Source organism: Lissotriton vulgaris, chromosome 5 (genome assembly GCF_964263255.1).
Source record: "Lissotriton vulgaris chromosome 5, aLisVul1.2, whole genome shotgun sequence".
Taxonomy (NCBI): Eukaryota; Metazoa; Chordata; class Amphibia; order Caudata; family Salamandridae; genus Lissotriton; species Lissotriton vulgaris.
In genome coordinates this window covers 284,647,402-284,665,707 of record NC_141693.1, presented here as the reverse complement: position 1 = coordinate 284,665,707, position 18,306 = coordinate 284,647,402, and the positions used below count along the sequence as shown (strand labels likewise).

The 18,306-nt window shown below is 43.3% G+C and overlaps 1 protein-coding gene across 1 annotated transcript in view; it reads left to right on the top strand.

Moving 5' to 3' along the window:
- TAS1R3 (taste 1 receptor member 3) overlaps nt 1-18,306 on the top strand; it is an 85,977-nt gene that overhangs the window by 29,817 nt on the left and 37,854 nt on the right. The window contains exons 3-4 of the mRNA XM_086919381.1: nt 5,431-6,219; nt 10,308-10,514. Coding sequence (XP_086775507.1) covers nt 5,431-6,219; nt 10,308-10,514 — 996 coding nt within the window. The remainder of the gene's footprint in view (nt 1-5,430; nt 6,220-10,307; nt 10,515-18,306) is intronic.

Here is an 18,306-nt window from a genome sequence, read left to right as displayed (position 1 = left end):
CATTTGTTCACCGTTGGGAGTAGTCCCCAAGAAGGACCCAGGTGAGTTTAGGTTAATCCATAACTTGTCGGCTCCTAGGGGTCTTTCGGTAAACGATGCGATTGATCCAGGAGTCTGTTCGGTGCGGTACGCATCCTTTAATGAGGCCGTCGCCATGTTGAATCGCCTGGGGCCCGGAGCGCTGATGGCTAAATCGGATATTGAATCAGCATTCCGGTTGCTCCCGGTACACCCTCAGGATCAGCGTCTGTTAGGCTTTGTGTTTCAAGGACGCTATTACATGGATAGATGTATGCCAATGGGTTGCTCCATCTCTTGTGCTTATTTTGAGAAATTCAGTTGTTTTCTGCAATGGGCGTTCACCAGAGCTACGGGCTATACACAGGTGATGCACTACCTAGATGATTTCTTGTTCTTGGGGCCAGCCGGTGACACGAAATGTGCACAGGCTTTAATGGAATTTTGCAATCTCATGAAACGGTTTGGCGTGCCATTGGCACCAGGTAAAATGGTGGGGCCATCCACTTCACTCGAGTTTCTTGGAATTGAGTTCGATTCAGTGGAGGGATGCTTCCGCCTGCCCAGGGACAAAGTAATGAAATTCAGGGCCTCGCTAGAATTGTGCATTAGCAAGGAAAAGGTAACTCTTCAGCAGTTGCAACAAGCGGTGGGCCAGCTTAACTTTGCCCTCAGAGTGATACCAATGGCCCGCCCCTTTTCCCGCTCTATTTCACAAGCCATGGTCGGTCTCAAGGAAGGACACCACCGCAAGAGACTGTCGGCAGAGGTTCGCCAGGATATGCACATATGGTTGGCATTTCTGGCGGATTTCAACGGTCGAGTGGTATGGAGCAAACCACCAGCATCCTCGGACGAGCTGGGTTTGTGGACCGACTCGGCAGGGAGCGTGGGATTTGGCGCCATCTTTGGTAATCGATGGTCGGCGCAAACATGGCCGACGTGGTGGCACACCAGTGGGTTAACAGGTAACATTGGGTTCCTTGAATTGTTCCCCATTTTGGTGGCCCTAAAGGCATGGCCGGACAAGTTCTGTGATCGCTCAGTGGTGTTTTGGTCTGATAACATGACCGTGGTTGAATGCATAAATAACCAGGCAGCACGCTGCAAGTGGATTTTGAGATTGTTAAAGGAAATTGTACTTCTTTGCATGAGACTGAACGTTCAGTTTAGGGCAAGGCATGTGCCGGGTGTACTGAACAAAGCAGCTGATGCACTCTCTCGTTCCCACATGCAGGCCTTCAGGGGTTATCTCCCTTCCGCGGATCTAATGGCGGCACCATTTCCCGAAGCTCTCTGGTCGCTCGGTGCCCCGGATTACAGGACCTCGTGGGAGCCAGCTTAGCCCCCAGGACAAGGAGGGCGTACGAAGTAGCGTTTCGTTCCTATTGCGCATTTTTGGGTCCAGCAGAAGGGGATAAATGGGAGCAGGAGGAGTATGTACTGAAGTTCTTAGTAGCACTCCACAAGGCAGGCCGATCAGCAGCGACGGCCAATAGACACAGGGCCGCCATTGCATTCATGGCGCAGGCGTATGGTATCAAGGACCCTACATCGTCCTTTTTGGTAAAGAAGGCACTGCGAGGGTGGCAACGCCTCGAGGGTCGAAGGGTAGACGAGAGGCACCCGATTGGGTTTGAAAGATTGTCCCTGTTGATGTCGGTGCTCCCCGCGACATGTTCCTCCCAGTCCGAAGCAGTGCTATTCCGGGCCGCTTTTGCATTAGCATTCCATGGGGCTATGCGGGTGAGCGAGCTGGTGGCAAAAAATAAGAAGGATGTGGGGGGAGGTCTGTGTCGGGAGCACGTCCAGATCAAGGGTGATTCAATGGTAATCAGAATCGCCAGGTCGAAAACCGATCAAGGTGCGATGGGGGACAGTGTTGTGGTCCAGCGCATGCGAGGGTCCCCCATGTGCCCGGTGCAGTGCGTTGAGGAATATCTGGCGCAGAGGGCGGCAGCATGGGGGGGAAGCTTGCTGAGACACACCGACGCCACCCCACTGACAAGGTTTCAGTTTCAGCGGGTGTTGACTTTGGCAATCGCGGCAGCGGGCTTGGACCCGAGCGATTTTGGGACCCATTCCTTCAGGATAGGGGCTGCTACAGAGGCTACAGCCAGGGGTCAAAGTGTTGAAATGGTGAAACACTTGGGGCGATGGTCCTCAAATTGTTATAAAAGGTATGTGCGGTTGCACATGTTGTGAAGCTAATGTCATGCACTCACGCTTCTTGTCTTTTGTTTGGTTTACAGTTTCGCGAGCTTGCGAGGCGGGGCGGACTGTGCAGTTGACCCGACACCTGGGGACCAGCGGTCAAAGAACACCGGCTGAGGAGAGAGTGGTGTGGGTCGTCGGCCACTCATACGTGAGGCGTGCCGCGGACGTATTCAAGGCAGGTGACATGATTCACGCAGCTGGGGAATACGGGTACAGGGTGACCTTCCACGGAAGGGGCGGGCTCTGTATTGACCAGTTTCAAGGTTTTGTCGAGGGACTGTTAGGGCGGACAAGGTCACCGCCGTCTATAATCATAGTGCATTTGGGAGGCAATGATTTGGTGCCGCTCGGTCGGCGAGTACTCCTCGAGCGTGTCCTATCCACTGTTAGCTGGTTGGCAAAGAGGGTCCCGGGGTGCACGATAGCATGGTCACACATAATTCCAAGGAAGGTGTGGCGGGGGGCCCTCTCTGTGTCAGCCTTGAATCATTCAGTAAAGAAAGTCAATAACAAGCTGGGTAGATTGTTTCGTTCAGGACAGTTGCACTGTATTCCGCATGGATGTATTCGGGGGGATAACATGTACCTAGAAGATGGGGTTCATTTGTCCCGGGAGGGGAATGTCTTACTCATAGGAGACTTCATAGCTTGGTTAAGGGGTTTGTGTAATCATGACCTTTAGTAGGAGTGTGGGGGGTCCGGATAGCCGGTCAACTATCCGGCCTGTGGCGGTAAGGTCATGATCGGTGAGCAGTAATTTCAAGATCCCTAGAGGAGGGGCGCCACCCATTATGGATGGGAGCGCCCGGGGGGAGGTGGCCATGAGCCCCTCACACCACGGGGAGGCGGCACCCACTAAGTATGGGGTCGCCGAAGGGAAGGCGGTCATAGGCCCCTCCCAAGGGAGGAGGCGGCTCGATGCCCCTCCTAGGAATTTCCCGGGGCCAGGATATCTGCGACGGCGGATGTGATGAACAGTGTGGGGTGAGAGGGGGGTCCCGGCTACCTTCTAGACACCTCACACGAGTCCTCGGACGACCATTAAGATGGCGTCGAGTTAAGTAAGGGGCCCCCGCTAAGACAAGGGAAATTGGAAGTTGGCACAGAGGTACAGTCCTCTGTGCGCCCGCCCCTCACACGTGAGGAGGGAGTTCTGGTAGTAGGGATCTGACACCGGTTACGACCTTGCCGTTGGCCCGTAATGTTAGGATGTACAATTTTTATTTAGAAAGTATGCATTTGCAGGATGTTTAGACTCGGCAAGGAGAACCTTTGTATTAGAGATTTGTTAAGGTTAGCCAATAAACACCGTAATGTATAAATGAAAAATTGTACATGATATGAAACTGTTATTTTAATGTTTTAATTTTGTTTCATATTTTAATAAATACGGCCGGGAGGGTAACTCCCTCCCGCCTTCCAAAAGTTCAGAACTGCATCCGTCTTCCCATCCTTGGGGATTGTGTTGGGAGGGGGTGAGAGGCATCCCGGCCATATGGAAAGGGGCGACCACTCGGTCCCCCCGAACGTATGGTAGGGGGCCCGGATCCCCCCGGGAAACCATTTTGGGCGGGGGGGCGTGTCTCGGCTGGTATGCCCGAAGCGGCGTAGCCGGGGCACGCCTTTTCCCGCCCAAAAGGGGTTGTCCTAGACACCTACACCATTGGCCACGCCCCGTAGGCGTACCAGAGGAGGGTACACGCCCTCCTGAAGAGGAATAAAAGGAGCAACAACCCAAAGAAGCATCCTCTTGTTCCGGTGCTTGGAAGCTGCACTCTCTCGTTGCACGTGAGCCCTCGACGGAACAAGGAGCAATTTTGACCCACCCACCAGCCCCTTATGGCAACGATTAGTATTGCAATTAAGTTGATTTGCGGTGATAATATCTCTTTTTTCCAGGATTTTTATGTGTAATAAAGTTTTAAATTTTTGAATTGCAATAAAATGATTTGCTTCATAGCATGTTTTCTCACTCAAATTGAGCGGAGTATCACAGTCTAATTTAAAAATGTGTTACATGTATAGATAAAAGGTTTATATTGCAAAGTCCAGTTTAACCGCTTTTCCGCTCTTCATTAGGTTCAAAACGTCGTATTTATTTTGGTCGGGCGGTAAGGTCATGATCGGTGAGAAGTAATTTCAAGATCCCTAGAGGAGGGGCGCCACCCATTATGGATGGGAGCGCCCGGGGGGGGGGGGTGGCCATGAGCCCCTCACACGGGGAGGCGGCACCCACTAAGTATGGGGTCGCCGAAGGGAAGGCGGTCATAGGCCCCTCCCAGGGGAGGAGGCGGCTCGATGCCCCTCCTAGGAATTTCCCGGGGCCAGGATATCCGCGACGGCGGATGTGATGAACAGTGTGGGGTGAGAGGGGGGTCCACGCTACCTTCTAGACACCTCACACGAGTCCTCAGATGACCATTAAGATGGCGTCGAGTTAAGTAAGGGGCCCCCGCTAAGACAAGGGAAATTGGAAGTTGGCACAGAGGTACAGTCCTCTGTGCGCCCGCCCCTCACACGTGAGGAGGGAGTTCTGGTAGTAGTGATCTGACACCGGTTACGACCTTGCCGTTGGCCCGTAATGTTAGGATGTACAATTTTTATTTAGAAAGTATGCATTTGCAGGATGTTTAGACTCGGCTAGGAGAACCTTTGTATTAGAGATTTGTTAAGGTTAGCCAATAAACATCGTAATGTATAAATGAAAAATTGCACATGATATGAAACTGTTATTTTAATGTTTTAATTTTGTTTCATATTTTAATAAATACGGCCGGGAGGGTAACTCCCTCCCGCCTTCCAAAAGTTCAGAACTGCATCCGTCTTCCCATCCTTGGGGATTGTGTTGGGAGGGGGTGAGAGGCATCCCGGCCATATGCAACATATGCAATAACAAGAGCTACATTAAAACCCAGGTAATAATGCACTTTCCCTGGTTTTCTCCTAGTGGGTACTTTATAAATGAATGATACATGTAACAGGATCTTCTGAAGAACTTGGCTATTATCTTCTTTATGAATGGGTATGTTTTCTGAAAGCTATCCTCAGATCACTTAAAGAAACGAGCAATTGGTCTACCCAACCTCAATGCCAAATGACTTTCCATTGTTCATATTTATTGGCAAAGCACTGATTTGAACAAGAACTGATTTAGTCTTTTTACACCTGTACCCTTTCTCTATATTTTGCCTTTAGGTGAGTTATGCAGCCAGCAGAAATGACCTCAGTGACCGAGAACTCTTTCCATCTTTCTTCAGGACCATCCCAAGTGACAAAATACAGATAGAAGCCATGGTTGAGGTCATTCGGTTCTTCAGGTGGAACTGGGTGGCAGCCATCGGTAGTGATGATGAGTATGGCCATGGGGGCCTGGAGCTGTTCTCCGCCCTGACTTCAGGCCGGGACATCTGCACCGCCTTTGAGAACACCATCCCCAGAAATGGTAATGATCCCGCAGCCAAAGAGACCTTTGCGGAGACAGTGAAGCAGATTAACAACAGTCAGGCCAATGTCATCCTCCTTTTTGCCGACGAAGTGTCAGCACGTCCTTTGTTAGCGGAATGGGTAAGGCTAGGGTTAGGCCCAAAGGTATGGATGGCTAGCGATGGTTGGGCAACCTCTCCACTGATTCTATCCCTACCGGGGATCCTGAACATCGGCACCATACTTGGTTTTACAGTACAAGGACGACAAATTCCTGGCTTTGATGATCATGTATTAAAAGTCTTCAAAGCAGCACCAATGGAGAGTCTATGTTGGACATCTAGAGAGGGCTTCTTCCCATCTGCAGATCAGAGTACCTTAGAGACTTATCAGTGCCAAGATTGTGAAAACATCTCTTTCGACAACATATCATCTGCTCTAAAAAGCAATTACACATACAGTGCCTACGCAGCTGTGTACAGCATTGCCCACTCTCTGCACAATCTCCTGAAGTGCGACTCTGGAGCATGTCTGGAGATCCCAAATATTACAGCGTGGCAGGTAAGGAAGCGTGATATCAATACTTATGTCAATTTTAATGCTTCAGTTTGAAGACAGACTAAAAAAGTTGAGTAGACTCTAAGGGCTACCTGTGAAACCATGTGATCTACATGAAAACATTTCTCAAATCCTCTTAGGTGACACTAGTGTGTATGAAGAAAATAACCCAATTCAAATTATATTGTCAGCAAAAATGGACTATAGTTGTGCCTGGTAATTACTGAAAAATTGAGGGCCCAAAAATTACAAATCTACAGGCGGGAATTTCTGTAAACCTGGCTTTAGGCCTAAATCGTGGTGTAAATCTCTATCTAGCTGCAATTCAGCAACTCTGGACAGGGATTTATGCCTAGTCGTAAGAGTATTAGTCCACGCCAAAAGGGACTCGGGGCTAGTACAACTCAAGAATGGGCATCAAGTTACTACTAATAATTTTACAAGTGCATTTTAAACATAAATTGACCAAGTGTAGTTCTATATAGCCTGGTCTGTTACCTCTGTCTAAACTATTCACAACAGCAAACTGAAAAGAATATGGAAACATGCATCACGTTTGGAAAATAAAACACACTTGACAAACATTAATATTGGGGACATTTAAATAGAACCCACACCCTGCACTCTGCGAGATGGTGTAGTGTGGTGGGTGTGCGTGCATGTGAGATTATGTGGTGTGTGTGTGTGTGTGTGTGTGTGTGTGATGTGGTATGCGTGTGTATTTATAGTTTGGGACATGCAGTATTTTATGACTTGCTCTGACTGTTTAGAACACTGTTAGATACGAGATGAGTCGTGAATTTATAATTCATTAACTATTTATATATTTGTAATGTGTTCAAGTATGTACTTCTGTTACATTTCCATTCTAATTATGAGATTTCTATAGGTGCCTGCAATGTATAGTTATATGGCCACTTTCGTACACTAACTGTATTTTTTATTTTACTTTTACACAATCTGATGTATATAGATTTACGGCAATGTCTTTTTTAAGATTTTTATACTTTTGTACAGTTTGATACATATGGGTGCACGCTAAAGTTATATGATAATTTGTATTTCTTTTATTTATTTGTCTTTTTGGGGTTTGAGTTTATGCTGTAAATAATATTCCCCTTCTCCATCGGTTTAAGTTTGAGTCCCTTGCAGTGGCCATGTGTGGTGTGTGACTTACAAGACTTGGCTGGTGTAAATTTGAGCCTGTTTTGGGTAGTAATACAGCGAGTAGATGTGGGTGTATCTTTAATGAACTGCAAATTACTTACCCCTTTTGTAGGTGCCTTCACATGTGCCTCCCTGTTCCCCATACTTTCTATTCCTTTCCTCTTCCTTCTTTGTAATGACTGTCAATAAACAATGTTAAACTGATATAATCAAGTATCAATAATGACTCATTACTTAAACCTTGAAGAAAACAGAGTTACTGGGCGGTGGCAGGTGGAGAGTGAGAAGTGGATACATCTATAAAACTTGTTTTGGCAAGGCTCACAGGTCAGAGAATAGGTGAGATAAGATTGAGCAAAATAACTACCAAATCTGTTCCAGTCTGCTGTCCTAGCCGAACAAATGGGAGCAGGGTAAGTCTCCTTTAACCGCATTGGCTCTTTTTTACTCTGAAATGTAATTCATTAATAATTTATCAATAATAATAAAAGTGGAAGTTGTCTGGGAGGAAATCATAGAAGTCAGTACCCCACACAGTGTTAATAAGAGCTATACAAATGATACAATACAGTAAAATACAATGATGAAAAACATTGTATGAAAATAATATTATAACATTTGTACACTGTTAATAATCCGTATGAGATATAGATGTAAAATATTTCAATTAAAAATATTCCTAATCAGAGTCTGGAAATGAGAGCTTTGAGGTTCAATATGTATTCTATCTTCTTTATTTTATTTACAATGTACTCAAATTGGGGTGCCAATTTCAAAATACTCGTGTGTCGATACGTTTCAGCTTGTTCTCTGTGGGCCAATTCACAAGAGTCAAGGCGTGGACAAGTTCCACATTTAGAGTTGAGATGGCTTATACCCACAACCTGTGGAAATGTGTGATTGCAGTGTCATTCAAAAGAGAAAAATGTATTTGAAGATTGTTTTGTGCTGGAAGGTGTCCCTTCCTGCACAAAAACAATTCTGCCTGCATTGGCGCTAGGCAGCACATTATAGTCCAGCGCAGGCTGAGAGCAGGAATGCACCCTATAATGTTAAATACAGCGCATTCCTGACATGTCGCTTCCATGCAGCGCCTTTGAGGGTGAGCAGTGTAATGGCCTCATTCTGATGGCCCATGCTCCTTCATATTGCCGGATTAACCTTTCCCCCCGACTGAGCCGATGGGGGCTCTGAGGATGGAAAACGTATGGTCTGCCCATCTCTAAATTCAGACGGGTGACCTGAGAGTTTTGTGCACAGGATCCTTCATCATGTTATCGACGGAGTACCCTGTCTGCCAAACTCTAAATCACGCTCTTAGGTTTCAGAAACCCCTATTTGATTGTTACCCACCTCTCCAGTTCTTGGTCTATCTTCCGACATTTGTAGCTAGCCGAAAACTACTGACCCAGACCTTAGAGAACCTTGGTGTGACCTTGGATAGACCCAGCATGCCTCTAAAAAATTATCAGCTTGTTTTCAGTCTTCACCACCTGATTATTACACTACCCAGCCAGCTATTCGAGATTGCCAACTTGCCATCAAATGTCCACTGTAGGCCCTCAAATTACCCATTTTGCACCCTCAGAAACCTTCAGCCAGTCATCATAGCTCACCCCCAGACACAACCAGCTGGTAGACAGCATCATCCTGCCCGTGATCAGCCTAAAAGGCCTTGAACACTCCTTCAGCTGTCCCTCAAAACACCCACAGATATGTGATCCTCAAGTGGGCAAAAATGCCTTGGTCTTAGTGACTAGGGAGGCAGTCACCACCCCTTCCCCATCTATAACTACTTCATTCCAAGGGTGACATGATTCTTTGCAATTCTGATGACTGCAGATTTTTTTTCTTTGTACTTATAAGTACAATCAGTAAAAACAGAAAACAGAGAACCTTTCTTATGATCTAGCCCCATTCAGCATCACCCAGCTCCATTTCAGTCACTCTGAATTTGCATGCACCCTGTACAGATCCTTTTTAGTAAAACCTTCTTAGCAGGCCGACATTCTTCCCCTTACTTGATCATTTGTAGTTAAAATAGTTCAGGTAGAGTTCCAATTTCAGAGGTCTGTGCTTGTCCCAGGTTCGAGTCATAGCAGGGCCGAAATAGTATTTACCCTTTTAAGATCAATAAAATGAGTAGCGTTGAGTTGACTAATAATGACACCATATATTTAAGTGACAGAAGTGAATATAGTTAGCTCAATGCACGTTAGCAATACCCGGTTACTTACTGGCAAACTTCATCACTCTGTATACAGGACTCCTTCGTCTCAGTCTTGAATCCCCCCCTCCCTTCTCCTATCCTATATTTTGGTTCAGGTTAGCTTGGATATTTTTAGGTTGTGGCCAGATGAGGCTCCCTGTTATATGGCATGCTGGGATAGGGGTGGCCATATTGGGGGTATGTTTTTGGCTGGCCCAGGTAATCAATATAGTGGAGAAGTGTGGCTCACTGGTTAGAGGAGGCATACCCTGGAGTAGAGGTCAGACCCGGGACCAGGGTTCAATTCCCGAAGCGGCAGGGTCTGAGCCCAAGTGTCCACAGACTCGATAATTCTCACTCCGGTGCCTACTCGAATCACGGGTTCACACTCTGCAACTCTGGGCAACAGCTTGCTTAATCTCCACTACGGCCCCCCCCGCGGCGGGATGCCTGGCTTTCACCTTGGAGATTCCCAGTACGGGTTTCTCACAGGGAAAAAGCCAGGACGGGTTCCCAATGTAAGCGCCGAGATGCCCAAGGGTAAGTCGAGCGCTATATAAGAACACACATACATACATACATACAATATTAGTGGGAGCTGGGGACTGCTCAGACTGTAAGAACTGGACAAGGAAGATGTACGAAGAGGTAATGCTGTGTTATACGCCTCCACAATTCCATCAATTTCTTTGCCTCCCATTTTACTGTCCCGCAGTTGTTGGAAGAGGTGAGGAGAGTCCAGTTTCGTCTTAACAACCTTTCATTTCACTATGATGACTTTGGAAATCTCAACACGGGCTACAATCTTCTGCTCTGGCATGAAAGAAACAGGAATGTGCAGTACTCAACCTTCGGCAGCTACACAAACGGGACATTAGACGTGGACCAGCATCAGATTCAGTGGCACACACGGAACAATGAGGTAAGAGTGGGCAGACTGCACCTGCAGCATAAATCATATCTAGGACAGCATGCTTTGAAATCCAGACACTAGATGCTAGGTGGATTTAGGAACTAGAGCCTGGAAACCACAAATATGTTTACTGGGCGTCCAAACTATCTGAAGTTAGTCTGAGGGTTATATGCTATAGATGCACTGCAACAAAAAACACATGTGTCCACTCCCTGATAGGTAATATAAAAAAATCCCAATGTCTAAGGGAACAGAAAAATATGTGACCATGCAGCCATCCAATAAAATAGCACAAAGGGAAAAGTCCTCGAGGTTATTTCAAATTGTATTGGAAACTCTCTCACAACTCATGAAATTATTTCACTGAGATCCATGGCAAAGGCAAAGTTAAGAAGATTTTTTGCCACTTTCTACTTTCAAAAGATTCCCAAAATAAAACTTGGACAAATTGTAAAAGAACAAAGAGCAGTCTCTTCTAAAAAGTAGGACAGAACAATTTGCATATGTATAGCAAACACTAGAAGATGATGGACTGAGCGCTGAAACTTTTCAGACACTCACCCCCAGTCACAGATCTGGGGTGGACCCATCATCGTTCTTGAGCTCACTTAGCCACCCCAGTTCAGACCAAGCTATATTCAAATCAGTCTTGACCATGTGCCTCGTAGGAACAGTCCAGCCCGAACTGCCAAGCCAGGTCTTCACTGGACCGGAAACAAGCATCCTGTGACCGGTTTTGGGGTAACACCCCTTATCAGCCAGGCTAGCTTGAATCCAGGGGCAAAGTGAGCAAGGGACCCATGTCTGGGCATACCCAGCCAACTTAGGGCAAACAAAGAAAACACAAGGAGATGATGGATGGAGCACTGCAACCTTTCAGACACTCACCCACAGTCACAGATCTGGGTTGAATCCATCATCGTTCTTTAACTCACTTCGCCATCCCAGTTCGGACCAAGCTATATGCAAATCAGTCTTGACCCTATGCCTCATGGGAACAGTCCAGCCTGAACTGCCAAGCCAGGTCTTCACTGGACCGGAAACAAGCATCCTGGGACCGGTTTCAGGGTGATTCAGCGCCCATATAGAAATTCCGTCTCAATACTACACCACACTCACCATCATATAAATCTCACAAGGCCCATGAAGCTGAGACAGAAATTGAGCAACTGAATCATGTGGCCTAATTAATCAGACTAACTAAATTTATATGTACATTATATACAACTGCAGTATAACCTTTTTAACCATGGCGGATTTTACATAAACATAAACATTTAATTATGACACTTTTGGTCAATGAATCAGCTAATGGTAACGACTAAATTAATCAAGACCAGCTTGACGTTTTAAGTCTTTTATTTTTAAAATTAAAGCATAGATTTTCAAATCACTTTTATTAGCTCATTTTTATTAATTGCAATCATTTAATTAAATCAGTAGCTTTATTTCAAATTAGAATAAGGCACAAAAGTCTGGCATTTCAAGATAGCATCATGAAAGAATTTAAACAAACATAACCTAAATCCCTATGTTAGCTTTCTGACCTGCAAAGGAAAAGACACTTAGCAAAACATTCTTACGTGTCCTAGGAAAACGGACAGCACTTCGCCCTCAAGAACAGTCAGCCCCGCTCCTCTCAAAGGGCTTAGGTTTTATACCTTTCTAACTCACTATTCTAACTAAAATGTAATTATTTTAATGTCTTTCAGCAACCTGATTGGTTGCTAGTCGTCAGACCATCCTGAGGCCACTTTTTCAACACACGAGAACGTCATTTGCCATTGTCCTTTCACGTGAAGCGACACCGGCTTCCGAGGTTTGATACATTTTATTAAATCATTTCACAGTTTCCTCCATAGCTCGGCTGATCCACCGCTTGTCACTTCCTTAGCCTTGAAAATTACTTTTCAGAGCACATTTTGCACATTTGTTCTTGTTTTTGACTTCAGTTTATTCAAAGAAATGTCTTTTGAAAGAGCCTTCCAACATGGCTGTGCTTGGCTCATCTCTGTCAGGCTAACCATCACAGGCCTCAAGCCTTTCACTCGGGCTAGTATTCAAACAAACACAAAAGAATAATTAATCTCAGGTTATGAAAGTCATTCTGTTACCCACCTTCCATTGCTAATGTTAACCCATTAATACAAGTCACCTAGCAAAAAGCACAGAAAAGCAGCATTTTATAAAATCTACCATTCTTCATAAAGTCCAGCAGGATTCTTCATATATCTGTAAAAGATAAACAGACACAACATAGACAGAACCACATACAAAATAAGCACATGCCATTAATTAATCAGCCGCATTAGTGTTTGACAAAGACAATAGGACAAACAAAACAACATTAGTTATGAATTATAAAACATACTTGCAAATGCAACATAAAGCACATAACGTTAGTCCCATGTGTAATAGTGTGTGGAATCTTACTCTTAAGTTGATTTAATAACACAAATCATGCAAAAACTCATTAATAAAATTAGTCAGGTTATGGGAGATTAACATCACGAGCCAGATTAAAATCAATTCTGAAACTCGCTCCATCAACTCCCTCATCTGGTGATTTCAAAATCACCAAACAACACCCAAAATGTAGAAAATGTTGAACCCAATTTAGAGACATCACATCTTGAGCTCCTTCAGTATTAGTTTCCCTAAACCCCTGTTTCAGCAGTTTGTTCATTTTCTCCATATTGATCCCTCCGCATTTCTTCTAATTCATATTCCTTCTCTTGTTCTTTTCTAAGTTTATAAATCCTCCTCTTTTCCCTCTGATGCTTCTTTCTCTTGTGGATCATGCAACTAATTGTTAACAAAAGTATCACCATAATGATGACAATTACTGGACAGAGCACTTTGCCAATGATTGAGCTGCCAATTTCTGAAAACCATTCTTTAATTGCCTGAATTCTTTTGCCTAAACGTTCAGTAAAATTTTCCTCTTCCAGGGGTTCTATTTCAGCATGAAATTCAGTGATATTTTTAATACGGGTCTCAATATTCCGACTCTTGTCAGGAATATAAGTACAACAATGCTGGACATGCAGGACCCCACAGACTCCTCCCTCTTTTGCAAGCAGAATGTCTAATGCAAGACGATTCTGCATAACCATACTTCTAGTAGCAACAAGTTCTGTATTAACTAACTGGAAAACACTGGCAGTATCCGTTGACAATCTAGCTACAATCGTGGAAACCTTTCTTATCTTGACTGAATTCATCGTTATTCCTACCATGGGAATAATCGCACCAAAAATGTCTCCCATGACTTCTGTAAAACTTTCCCTCTTAAACCTGTTCAGGTGTTCTCCGAATTCAAAGGTATTTTTTTCATTTCTGTCAACATGGAAAATCTTTGGAAAAACTAGTCCAAGGTAGCACGTCCCATACCAATGATCTGGGAGGCTAAAATATGCTTTGTTACCACAGATAAAATAAATTCCAGGAAAAATAGGATCTCTCCCACCTTTAAATCCCCATCCCCCTATGATACGATAGGTATCCTCACATTGACTAGCACCAACAAAGAAGTTATCATAAAATGTGTTATCTCTTCTAATACAAAATTTACCACTAACTGGTTCATCAATGTAAATTGCTGCATTTGTTTTAACACCATTAAGCTTGGCATCCTCTATTTGCCAGAATTTAGACTTAGCATGTTTAAGCACCTCATTTCTTTTATAAATTGCCCTTCTCTCCTCAACCATATTCAGGAAAGTCTTTTCTTCTGCTCTCATCTTGCATGTTAAATTATTTCTATAAGCATATTCATAATTAAGTTCATTAGTTACCAAAAAGAATTCCCTCATCTGCTTCACAGGCTTAACTTTATTTAAGCTATTTACAACTTTTAGGTTTGCAAAAACCTCATCAAAGTCTGAGTAATAGTACTTCAGGCGACCTGTTTGATAAAACAAACTAGCAATCACACTGCAAGTGATGCCATATGTGAGGGGTAACATGTTATAAGTAACCCCCTCTGAGACAGAAGCAGGAAGCTTCACACATACATAGCAGTCCTTTACATTCATCACTTTAACATATTCAGACAAAAGCCTAGAAAATGAATTGCTAGAAAAATCTCCAACAGATCTATCTTGATGGATCTCTGGATTATGCTCAATAACTCTGTTCGACTTGCCAGCATGCTTTTCCTGTTTAGTCACGGCCTTACTTGTCATATTGGCCTTAAATTTCTGCTTATCTATACCAAAAGGGTAAACTGCAGCTAAAATTAACCAAACCAGTATTAAAATAACCACACAAATTGAAGACATTTTACAACACCTTCTTAAAATGGAACACCTTGAAGTATCAGAACTAGGCATTTTCAAAAACAATTTTTTTTAAATTTATCAAAAATGTAAGTAATGTAAGTAAATAAAATTTATCAAAAATATAAGTAATGTAAGTAAACTATATCTCTCCTTTAAATTTTTTTTTTTTAAAACCCCTAAAGCAGCTTTTATTTGACCTTGCGTCACATGAACGTGTTTTCCAGCTAACCCTAATTTAAAAGAAAACGACTTCAATCATTGTCACTAGCTTCTTTTAAATCCTCCTGACTGCTACTTTCAACTTCAACAATTGGCGGGATTATGATGTATGTCCACTCTGGGGACTTATACTTTTGATTGGGCTTAATCACTCTTTTTGCCTTTCCACTAATTACTTAAATTTTTCTGCCTTTCTCGTTTTTCTTTTCAGAGTCAGCTCCCTGACTTGAGATTTCGTTGACCTGTTCTTTTGACTTCTTTATCAATTTGAATTTAAAATTTTCTTCAGGCCAAATATCTCCTTTCTTCAAGATTTTCTTCTTTGGGACAGTTTCATTGCATTCAGCTTTCCAAGATCTTTTTCTGAATTTTCTTATTTCAGAACCTTCGTCACTCTCATCTGTATCTGTTTCTGAGACTTAAAATCTGTACCTAGGAACTTCTTTACTCAGCAGCTTCACTCCATTAGGAACATCATCCTTATAGCTGGTACTTGGTAATCCTTCCTCTTCTTCAGGTATCACCTTTAGCTTCCCAGTTTCAGAATTTTTGTTCCTGTATACAGAGTTACTCTCCTGCTTTTCAATACTCTCCTGGACTAGATTATTGTCTTGCTCAGAATTTTCTGCTTCCGAATCCTCTTTTTCTGCTTGAGATTCTTTTTCTAACAGATTTTCATTTTCTTGATCTAGAATCACAATCTCCAGATCTTTTTCATTCAATGCCTGATCGTTTTGCTGATCATCAGACTCTGAACCTTCAGGATCTCCTTCTGAATCTGAATCAGTAGTTGTATCACTTACTTCATCAGAATTATTATCAGGAGGTGGTATACGAATGGTGTGACTTGCATGCACCCACCATTTCAAACCCCTACACTGTACAGCATTATTTGTCACAAGAATTACTTGTCTTGCTTTCTGCCATCTAGGTACTAAACAGTTTCTCCTTCGATGCACTTTGGTTCTGATCCAATCTCCGGGTAACAGATCATGAGCTTGTTCTTTTTCTTTTGTAATCACATCTGTTCCCACCTGGTGAAACACAGAATTAACTGTATCAGAAAGATTCTGACAGTACTCAATAATTGCACTATCATTTATACTCAAAAGCTTGCCAACTGGAACAAATGCTTGCCTCATAACTCTACCCATTAAAATATCATGGGGACTTAGGCCTGTCTTTTTCTCAGGAGTGCTTCTCAAAGACATCAAAACAAGGTGCAAAGCGTCTGTCCACTTTACTCCTGTAGCTAAGCACATTTTTGAAATTCTGTTTTTGATTGTTCCATTTATTTGTTCTACAACACCTGATGCTTCTGGTCTGTATGCACAATGTAGCTTCTGCTCAGTTCCCAAAGCTTCACAAATTAATTTTAACAATCTGTTTTCAAAATGCGTTCCACGATCACTCTCAATAGTCACTGGAAAACCATATCTAGGTATGATCATCCTCAACAGTAGTTTTGCCACAGTGACTGAGTCATTGTGACGAGTTGGGAAAGCTTCCACCCATCTTGAAAACAGACAAACAAACACAAGCACATATTTGAGCTTATTATGTTGTGGCATGTCAATGAAATCCATCTGCAACCTGGTAAAAGGACCACCCTCCCGTCCTATGGTTCCCAAACTCACAACAGTCTTCCTGTTAGGATTCATTTGTTGGCAGGGCAAACATCTTTGGCAAAGCGACTCTGCAATAATTCTGAATTTTGGACTAAACCAGGTTTCTCTGAATAATCTAATCATGGAATCCCTTCCTAAATGCCCTGGACCATGGTACATCCGCGCCATGTCAGCAATCATGCAATTTGGCATTACTGGCCTGTCATCTTTGTAGACCCAAACTCCATCTTCCTCTCGCTGTCTGCACTCTGCTTTTAACCATGTGTTTTCTCTTCTTCATCTGCCTCATCTTGTAATTCTTTTACTCCCTGCCATGTTTCTACTACAGATATTGGCATGAGAGAGTTCAAAATGTGACTTTTGTCTTTTTCCCGATTGATTGAATAATTATTCTTTGCACAATACCTTGCAATTTCATCCGCATAAGCATTTCCTTTGGTAATATAGTCCTCACCTTTTTTATGAGCTGCACATTTCACAACAGCAATTTGTTCTAGTAACTGAATGCCATCAATCAATCTCTTGATCAATTTTGCATTTCTGATTGGCGTTCCCGCAGAAGTTAAATAACCCCTTTGAGACCAGAGCTGACCATAGTCATGAACCACGCCATACCCATACTGACTATCAGTCACTATGGTAACTATTTTCCCTTCTGCATTATCACAGGCTCGAATTAGACCAACCAATTCTGCAATTTGGGCTGAACTGATTCCATCAAGAGGCGAACCCTCTACAACATCTAAAACTGTGCATACCGAATATGCTGCTCTCAGAATGCCTTCATCTGTTCTTAAACAGGAACCATCAACAAAATAAACCAAATCAGATTCAGGCAGAGGAACATCTTTTATATCTTGCCGAGGTTTGGTGCAATAATCTACAACATCCAGGCATTCATGATCAATGTCAATTTCATTATTAACCTCAGTAACAACACCATCTGGCAATAATGTGGAAGGATTTAAATTCACACATCTTGCAATAGAAACATTATCTGATACCAGAATTGTTTTCTCGTATTTTGTCAATCTGTTACTTGTTAAATGCTGAGTCTTGCTTCTGGTAAGAAGAATCTCAACCAAATGAGGTACATATACCTTTACAGGAAATCCCATAATGATTCCTTCACTCTGCTCAAGACTTACACTTGTTGCAGCTACTGCTTTTAAGCAACCTGGCAAAGCCTTTGCAACAGGGTCCAAAACAGCTGAGAAATAAGCAATTGGCTTTCTCAGTTTTCCATGTCTCTGGATCAATACTGACAGTGCACAACCTTCCCTTTCACTGCAGTATAATTCAAATTCTTTTTCATAGTCTGGCATTCCCAAAGCTGAAGCTTCACACAAACTTCTTTTTAGCTCTTCAAAAGCCTGTCAATCTAATTGGATCTTTTATGTCTGCTTTTGTCAGTCTTTGCACAGGTTTTGCAATTACCGAAAATCCACTAATCCACTGACGACAGTAACAAACCATTCCCAGAAACATTCTAACCTGTCTTTGTGTAGTTGGGGGCTGTATTGCTCGAATCATTTTAATTCTTTCTATAGTCACTTGTCTGGTGCCTTTTGCAATTCTGTGACCAAGATATTTTACCTCTTGCTTGCAAAACTGTAATTTTGCAGGTGACACTTTATGTCCTTCATCTGCCAATCGATTTAAAAGGGTAAT